This window comes from Hevea brasiliensis, chromosome 3 (assembly GCF_030052815.1).
Source record: "Hevea brasiliensis isolate MT/VB/25A 57/8 chromosome 3, ASM3005281v1, whole genome shotgun sequence".
In the NCBI taxonomy this organism is placed as follows: domain Eukaryota; kingdom Viridiplantae; phylum Streptophyta; class Magnoliopsida; order Malpighiales; family Euphorbiaceae; genus Hevea; species Hevea brasiliensis.
This window is the reverse complement of record NC_079495.1, coordinates 99419580-99429592: the sequence shown is the minus strand read 5'-3', so window position 1 is coordinate 99429592 and position 10013 is coordinate 99419580. Positions and strand designations below refer to the sequence as shown.

Here is a 10013-nt window from a genome sequence, read left to right as displayed (position 1 = left end):
GCTGGCAGTGGGGAAGGGAGGAAAGAGAGAAAAAGGCAAGGAAAAAGAAGAGGGGGGGGGGGGTCGCAGATCGTGCAAGGGAGGGAAGGAAAAAGGAAAGGGATAGGTTCGATTTAACCAATCCAACTTAGTTCGGTTTGATTCTACTGGTCAAATTCAAGATACTTGAAATTTGATTTTTACTCTACCCTAGGACCCAAAACGAAGCCCGAAAATTCTGAAAAAAATTACAAAAAATTAAAAAAAATTTGTGGAGTACCATGATTTTTAATACATTAAAATCTTATAATTTTACACATAAAATAATTATTTAAAAATTCAGGGTGTTACATTTAAGATGAGTTAATGTTTAAGGAATAATATTCATGATGGCTTTGTAACACCCTAGGCACATCCCACATCGACAAAACACGGGAGAGATGCTGAGTTTATAAGTTGATGACAATATCACTCCATTACATTTAGTCTCATAAGGAGTGGATTGTAACACCTAGGTAAATCCCACATCGATAAAACACGGGAGAGAGGGTTTATAAGTTGATGGTACAATATCTCTAGTGGTCGGGCCATTACATTTGAGGTATAGTCCCATTGGATTATAACACCCTAAGCAAATCCCACATCGACAAAACACGGGAGAGATGCTGGGTTTATAAGTTGATGGTTCGTAATCCATAGTGACGCGTTTTAAAATCGTGAGGGCTTCGGCCCAGAGAGGATAATATCACTAGATTTTGTGTGCCGGGGACCCAGCACCTAAAACTGTTTTATAAATAATTAATTAAATATAAAATAGATGTTTTTATAATAATATTTATATATTTTTAAATATATTATATTTTATGTAAATAGAATTTAAATATTTTATGGAATTATTAAAATTTTAAAATATAAATTATTAATTAAAATTTTTTTTATGTATATTGTTAATTAAAATACATAAAATTAAATGGGTTTGAGTATTATTTGAATAATAATAATAATAATAATCAGGTTTTGGACAAATAGTTAAAAATAAATTTTAATTGAATTTGGTACAAATTTAAATAATATAAATATTAATCAGATTCAATTCAATCAGGATAATTTTTACGAATACTATACCTGTTGCCATTTCTACCTATGAAGCAACCCCTTGTGATAAAATAGACATATAGAAAGAGTAATAGACCGAACCAACTTACAAAAATGAGACGGTCCCTCTATAATTAGTTTAATTTTCTCTTTGATAAATTTATCAAGAGCTACAGTCATAGTGATTCTCCTATTCAACTACAATTATTTTTGTCTACCTCATAATACTTTTAGTGCCTTTGAAAAAATCATAAAAGATATTCAATTTATTAGGATAGAAGTTAAAAATGGTATTTATGCTCAACATAAAAAAGAAATCAAAAGCTAGTGTTATTCTTTTGACTTGTATTAATGAAAATTTGACTCACGAGAAATTGAAAAAAAAAAAAAAAAAAAACAGAATTAGCCTATATATACCGATTGTAAAATGAACCGAAGAATGTCTGAATAAGAGAAATTAAAGATTTTTTTCTTTCTCAATCCAAAAGGCAAAGGTTAAAAGTGTAAATTGAGCTTTATTTCACAACAAAATATCAGCGGCCCGTCAAAGTTTTTACTCATTAATGGCTAGTTACCTCTGTGCCATGTTCACTCTGTCATTATAAACAATTTTCTGATACTTAGGATAACTAATTAATAGCGGAAACATGAATTATTGACACCCACTCATTCCACATTTAGTTGAGATCAGAACTCCAAGCAGCCCAGGAAATAGGCTCATGCTAAGCATGCAATTTTCTAGTTAATGATCATTAAAAACTGAAAAAAGGCTAATAGTATCAAATCATTTATCATAAATTTAAAGATTAGATTACATAACCTGCCAGTTAAGCACAGGATTAGTGGGGAAGAAGGCAGCTTTAAACCTTTGGAGGCATTTGTTATGAACAAAGCATTCTAACACATACATCACATGAAAGGTAAATATTGCTAAAACTACTTTGTTTGCTGCTGGAACAACATTACTGTCTGTTCCTTTTAAGGCTGCAAGATGGGCACTTGTATTGCTTGATACTCTCAGCCTTAGCAGGTGTTATCTTCACGCACTTTCCATGGAACCACCTCTCACAGACATCACAGCCAATCCAGAATTCATCTGCGCTATAACTTCCACCACAACTCCCACATAGGGTTTCATTATGTTCATCTTCATCATCCTCGTATGCATCTTCTGTCAGCTTAGGATTGCTCTTAACTACTTGACCATCGCCTGATCTCTAGAACGAGAAGGGATCCAGTCAGTGGCAAATAAACAGGTAATTAAGTATCCGTATGGTAAAACAACGTAGATATCCATGAATGATTGAAGGGGAAAAAAAAATCCTTCAATCTTACGAAATTAGGCTTGCTAACTGCAGCTTGATCAACAAATGTTGTGCTTATTTTGATATTGTTGGGTGCACATTTTTAATAAATGGCATTAATATTCTTCTAATTTTCAAGTCAGTCATAACAAGCAGGACCTTACAGGAAAGTAAAGAATAAAAGGCTCTTGAACAAGGATGATTCACAAACAAGTAATTCTGAATTAAGTTTAAATTAATCAAACCTTTACACTGCCTCGCGATTTGCTTCCACTATCTACACTGGGCTTTTCTTTTATAGGCTTTCTTTCGGTTACAACTTCAAAGACAGTGGGCACATCATTGATCAAGCTAAATAGCCGTTTTCTGTTGATCAAAATTTACTCCAATTTTTGTGAAGAAATGCCATAGTTAAAATAAAATCATATTTACCAATAGTATAAAAAGTCAATCAGAAAAATATTGCAATAGGCAAATAAATTTTGGTCCATCAAATAATATTTGATGCAAAAATGGATAGGCAACAACACAATTTCTCCATATCTTTTGCAAAATATTGCAATTCTGACCTCCCACTAAGTGGCTCAAGCTAGCATAATGCTTTTACAAGTTCAATTATCCCACTTTTTATTAAGGTTAATTTTGTGTAGTTTCATTAACATTTTATTTGCCAACAAATCGGAGGATTAACCACAGAAAGAGTGTCCCTTTCTACTTACAGCATTACAAGCCCTACAGAGGGTCAGATGCGTGCTATCTTCCCTTACATTGCAAGGAAGTTGTTTCCATGGTTTAAACTTTAAACCAGTGACCTCCAATTCACTATAGAGTATTCTTACTATCACACTAAGACTTGTATCTAAGTAGGAGAAATAACTACCAAAAGAAGATGGTTAAGAATATTGTATGAGAAGAATAACAGCCATAATGGCAACTAGCATTAGTCCTTGAAGAAATTTTACAGTAAAAGGACCAAAAATTTCTCCTAATATGGACAGTCACACATGACCTGTAGGCCAAATTTTTGTCTTCCTTTCCATTTTGTATTGATTAAATCAAATCATAACAATTGGAGGTTGATTTATCCTATTACTGTTTGAAAAAACCAAAAGAAAGTATTCCAAGAAAAAGAAAATAAGTGTTGCATACTTCATCAATTTTCTCCTGTGATACCCCAAGCTATATGATAAATAATCCTCCATATTAACTATCCATATAACAAGTTGAATGTGCAGCAAATCCACAAGAAAGTATTTTATGTTGTCTAAAAAACAGAATACTTTATCAATTTTCTACCATCACATTAACCCATGCTATATGATAAATAGCCCTCCATATTTACCATCCATACAACAAGTTGAATTTGCTTATACATGAAATTGAAATTACATAGAAGAATATAAAGTACCACTGAACAAGCATGACGGTTTGGCAATAGAGTTGTGAAGGCAAAATAAATAAATAAATAAATGGCAAAAGTTTTCATTGTCGCTCAAAATGTGCAGTAATATACCTTTCATTGCGATTAAGACGAGCTCCAAAATAGAAAGCCACAGAAATCAACCATGAATCACTGTGCACAGCAACCAGTGAAAGCCAGTCTTTCCGGTCCATGCCATCTCTTGCAAAATTGATTCCAAGGGCAGGCTCAGGAAGCTCTGGTGGAACTTCCTCAGCTGGCAGGTTTACTTCCCATGTTTCATTTGGATGCCCATATAGACATAAATTCTCCTTTTCTAATCCAGCATAAAAATCAATAAACTTAATACAAAAATATACAAAGAAGCTAAAATATGAAACAGGTTTCCCCTTTCTGTCTCTCAAAAACCAGAGGAAAACCAGAGAAACTAGAAAGATCAAAATTTTTAGCTCACAAGATACCAAAATAAAATTACATTTTCCACATATTCTAATTACTTAGTTTTTACAGTAGAAAGTTCCTGTTATGTGGAGGTTAAAATACTTTAAAATTAAAATTCAATCCCAAGTCAAATTGTATATCAATCAACAAAAACATTGGAATTTTAATTTGGGTCTTCAAATCCTATCCTACTGATCCAATTATATCCAACCCAAAACAATTTTAGTAACACATCTAATTTAACCTAAATACAAAACAACAGCAAGGAGTCCACCTCGAAGTTCAAATTATTTTCTTACCCTTTTCCTCACAGTTTCCCAGGAACCAAATAGATTCTCAAATTCACTCCAAAGAATAAGTTAACGAAGCCTAGCAAAAAATTAAATAAAGAAGAATTCCGATCTAAAGGTACACCACTGAACATTACCTGGATCACAGAGTGCATAGAATTCATCCACATCTGAGGAAAAAAAAAAACCCATGGTCAAACATTGTTAAATAAAGAAAAAGAAATTCAGAGAGAGAGAGAGAGAGAGAGAGAGAGAGAGAGGAGAATCTTACCGTTAGTTAAAGCACGAACAACACCAGCTCTTCTAGCACTGTAATCGTCGAAGATCTCCTCTACGGTTCGTGGACTGGAGGCCATTTCCATTGGCAGTTATAGAGATCGAAAATTGGGGTTCAATTGGAGAGGTGAAATTGTATTAAACGGACATTTTTGAATTGCAGAGAAGGGATGGATCGAAGAGAGACAGAGGTACACATGTAAACCTGAGAAGCGAAACAGAGGAAAAGGGAGCAGAGCGAAGTGTTGTACTAATATCGACGCTATTTGGGGTAATTGCTAATGGCGCGCACAGTTTTACTGTTAGCGTCCCTTTTGTGGGCGTTACAAATTTTCATTTAATAATCTGTGGAGTGTACATGGCAAAAAACATTGTACAATTTCTGCTTTTCGCCTCCTTATTTTCGGTTTTTTTTTTTTTTTTTTTTTTTTTCACTTTAATCCACCTTTCTTGCTTTTTTTTTTTCTTTTTTTTAGTTCAAGTTCCAACAAAAGCAACATGAAACTTTAAATACACATTTCAATTTGACACTAATTTATTAAATTAAAATAAAATTTCCAGATCAAATTATTTAATTTTCATTTTTAATTTAATACTATTACAGCGGCTCCTTGTTTAATAATTGCATTAATTTTTATTTAATAATCAAATTAATTAATTTTTAAGTTTCCTTTAATTTTTTAAAATGTTTTTTTTATATTTTTTAACAATTCAAATATTTAAAAAAATAAATTAATGAAAAATATTTTCTTAATTAAAAAAATTAAATTATTTTTTAAAAAATAATTTTTTCTTTTTAAAAAAATTATTTTTATTTTTTCATAGTTTGATAATTTATATACCATTAATTTATCATCATAATCAAACAACAAAAAATAAGTTGATAAGTTGATGAAATATTTTTTATATACAACGAAGCTTTGGATTTCATTAATCATTTAGGGTTTGTTTAATTCAACTAATGGATATAACTAATAACTATTAGCCAATAATTATTAATAGCTGATAATAGTTTATTTATATTAAGTATTTAGTAAAATTATATTTAATTATTATTGTTAATATATAAAATATCTAATAAAGACAATAACAATTAAATATAGTTTTATTAAACACTTAAAAATATAAATTTATTATATTATATTATTTATTTTATTATTAAAATAAAAAATAATTAAATTCTTTAAAAACAACTTCAAAAATATAATTATAAAATAATAAAGTTATCATTATTATTAATAAAGGAACTCCGCCTAAGTAGTTTGTGCTTAGCCGGTTCCAAGCTCGGATAAAGGAGGAGAGTTGCGGTAGATGATAACCAAAGTAACAATTTCGTTACACCTTATGATATGAATTCAAATGATATAAACGTTGGGGCGTCCTCTACTTACAACACGCTACATCAGAGCCCGAGTGTAGTGAGAAATATGCAAAGGTGTAGGGCGTTCACTGAAAGCGACGCGCCATGCCATGCCTGCGCCCAGGTGTGGTGTCAAGTGAGCAAGGGTTCCCACATCATAGACGAGTGTGGGTAAAAAAGTTAGTCCATAGGACAGATAGTAGAATAGATAGTGGTACAGAATACAAGATAAATATAGAAAAACAATAGAAGATATCATAGAAGGAGACTAATTAGGAAAGAACGGGATAGGAGGAAAATCAAGGTTGGCACTTGGAATGTTGGATCACTTACAGGAAAATTAATGGAGCTTGTGGATACCTTGGAAAGGAGAAGGGTGAGTATTGCTTGTATTCAGGAGACTAAATGGGTAAAAGAGAAAAGCAAGGAAGTGGGTAATTTAGGGTACAAACTGTAATTTACTGAAAAGAAGAGAAACAAAAACGGAGTGAGCATAATCATAGACAGGACATTGAAAGATGCTGTAATAGCTATGAAAAGAGTAGGAGATAGAATTATACTAATAAAGCTAGTACTAGAAAGAGAAATAATAAATGTAATTAGTGCTTATGCCCTACAAATAGGACTAGTTAGTAAGAGTAAACAAAAGTTTTAGGAAGATATGAATGATTAAATGCAAAGCATACCGAATGAAGAGAATATTTTCATTGGTGGAGATTTGAATGGATATGTAGAAAGTTATAGGCAAGGTTATGAAAATATTCATGGAGGTTTTGGTTTTGGCAGTCGAAATGAGGGGAAAAAAAACATCCTAAATTTTACTATGGTATACGACCTAATACTAGCAAATACCTACTTTATAAAAAGAGAGTCACATTTAGTGACTTTCAAAAGTGGACAACATAGAAGTCAAATTGACTTCCTCTTAACTAGGAAGACAAATAGAGCTCTATGCAAGGATTGCAAGATCATTCCAGGAGAGGCTTTAATAAGTCAACATCGGTTAGTGATCTTGGATGTTAAGTTTAGAAACAATTCAAGTAAGGTCAGAAGAAATAGTGTAGCTCGAACAAAGTGGTGGGAGTTAAAAGGAGTAAAGCAAGTGAAGTTCAAAAATGAGCTTCTTGAGTCCGAAGCATGGAAGCTGGCTATGGAGGCCAATGATATATGGATACAGATGGCATTAAAGATTAGAGAAGTAGCTAGAAAAGTACTTGAAGAGTCTAAATAACATGGACCACCCTCAAAAGAGAGATGGTGGTGAAATGAGGAAGTACAAAAAACAATGAAGAGAAAAAGAGAATGGTATAAGAAATTACCTAAATGTGATAATAATGAGGCATATGGATAGTACAAGATAGCAAAGAAAGAGGCAAAAAAGGCAGTTAGTTAAGCAAGAGCACAGGCCTTTGAAAAGTTATATGAGAAATTTGAAACTAAAGAAGGGGATAAAGATATTTACAGATTAGCAAGGAGGAGAGAAAGGAAATATCAAGATCTCAATCAAGTTAGGTGCATTAAGGATAAAGAAGGAAAAATGTTGGTGAAAGATGAGGACATTAAAGAAAGATGGAGAAATTATTTTAATGATCTCTTTAATAATAATCAAAATGGTAATAGCGTGAATATAGACTATAGAATAATAGAAAAGAATGTGAATTATACTAGAAGGATTAGATCTTTAGAAGTAAAGGAAGCACTTAAGAAAATGAAAGTGGGTAAAGCCTGTGGACCCGATGAAATACCAATTGAAGTGTGGAAGTGTTTGGAAGATATGGGAGTGGCATGGTTAACTAAATTATTTAATAAGATTTTAAACTCAAAGAAAATACCTGATGAATGGAGGAGGAGTATTTTAGTACTTATTTTTAAAAATAAGGGAGACATACAGAGTTGCTCAAACTATAGGGGAATTAAACTCATGAGCTATACTATGAAGTTGTGGGAGAGAGTTGTAGAGCATCGACTACGTCATGATACTTCTATTTCTCTCAATCAATTTGGCTTCATGCTCGGTTGTTCAACTATGGAAGCGATCTTTCTCATTAGAAGCTTGATGGAGAAATATAGAGATGTAAAGAAAGATTTACACATGATTTTCATTGATTTGAAGAAGGCTTATGATAGTGTTCAAAAAGATGTCTTATGAAGTGTGTTAGAACAAAAGAGGGCATATATTAGGTACATTCAAGTGTTGAAAGATATATATGAAAGAGCAAGTACTATTGTGCATACAGTAGGAGGGGACACAAGAGATTTTCCGATCTCAATTGGATTACACCAAGGATCAGCTATAAGCCCTTACCTTTTTACATTAGTTTTAGATGAACTGACGAAACATATACAAGAAAGTATTCCTTGGTGTATGATATTTGCGGATGATATTGTTCTGATAGATGAGACAGGAGAAGGAGTCAATAGAAAGTTAGAGTTTTGGAGAAGTACTCTAAAGTCAAAGGACTTTAAGTTAAGTAGAACGAAGACAGAATACATGCATTACAAGTTCAGTGAAGGCCAAACCGGTGATAAAGAGGGAGTTAGTTTGGATGGAGTGGTACTGTCCTAAAGTAATTATTTTAAATATCACGGCTCAGTCCTTCAAGTAAATAAGGGATGTAAGACATAGGATTAAAGCCGGATAGTTGAAGTGGAGACGTGTCACGGGAGTTTTATGTGATCGCAAAATTCTCAATGAGTTGAAAGGAAAATTTTACCGTACAGCCATACGACCGACTATGTTATATGGCAGTGAGTGTTGGGCACTGAAGGAGTCATATGCTTCTATAAGAGTTGCGGAAATATGAATGTTAAGGTGGATGAGTGGCCATACTATACTAGATAAAGTCCGTAATGAGAATATTAGAAAAAAGGTAAAAGTGATGTCGCTTGATAATAAGTTGAGAGAAAGGAAATTGAGGTTGTTTGGTCATGTGAAGCGTAGACATATGGAGGCTCTAGTTAGATAAGTAAAGCACATTAGGTTAGAGGATAGAAAGAAAAAAATAGATAGACCTAAATTGACTTGGGTGAGAGTAGTACAACATAACTTAGAAGCATTACATATTTCTGAGGATTTAACTCAAAATCGTTTAGAGTGAAGAAAGTAAATCCATATAGCCGACTCCAAATTTTTTGAATAAAAACTTAGTTTATTTGAGTTATATTATTAATAAAGGAAAAAACTTAAAATTAATTTTGCATTTTTAAATTAAAAAAGTATTTTTTTATAATAAATAAGTATTTTATATTTTATATTATTAATATAAAATATTTTTATAAATTATAATGTATTAATTAAAGTGTTAAGATGATAAATGAAAGATAAAAGCAATAATAATATTAATTTTTAAATTAATATGATTCAAATAAAAAATAAAATCAAAATTAATTATCAATTGATGAGAAACAATGGATATCTAATTTACCAAACATTATTTGAATATCTATCAATGACCGGTAAACCAAATACCATGGAAAAGCACTCAATCTAGTTTTTGTGCGTATGCTCCGGCTGGTGTTTCTTTTGTTAAGGCTTTAGTTATGGGTTTTTTTTTTTTTTTTTTTTCTGACGTATAAATAAAAAATATTACAACTAAACAACAAAACACCACTTCCTCTTCCTTTTTTAGAAAAAATGACTTCCTTAAAAAATAACTTTCATAAATAAATTATTGTCCCAAATAAAGAAAAGCCTAAATTGTATTATCAAAACCATCACAAGTAAGAACACAAATAAGAATGGGTCCTTCATGGCAGATACGTTCATAAATTCAGCCATCAATTGGCAAGCAGTTTAGTGGCTGGCTGGTTGCCAACGGGGAAAGGGGACCTCAAAGCAGAAGGGTAAA

General features: G+C 32.0%; 1 protein-coding gene across 1 annotated transcript; it reads right to left on the bottom strand.

The window, feature by feature from the left end:
* Positions 1–1848: 1848 nt before the first annotated feature.
* LOC110634819 (PHD finger protein ALFIN-LIKE 1) lies at positions 1849–5125 on the bottom strand. The gene is made up of 5 exons (XM_021783964.2): positions 4801–5125; positions 4667–4699; positions 3892–4114; positions 2624–2744; positions 1849–2291 (listed from the first exon to the last, which is right to left on the bottom strand). Exons 1-5 carry the CDS (start codon positions 4889–4891, stop codon positions 2037–2039), a joined length of 723 nt encoding a protein of 240 aa, XP_021639656.1. The 5' UTR covers positions 4892–5125; the 3' UTR covers positions 1849–2036.
* Between the last annotated feature and the right edge of the window lie 4888 nt (positions 5126–10013).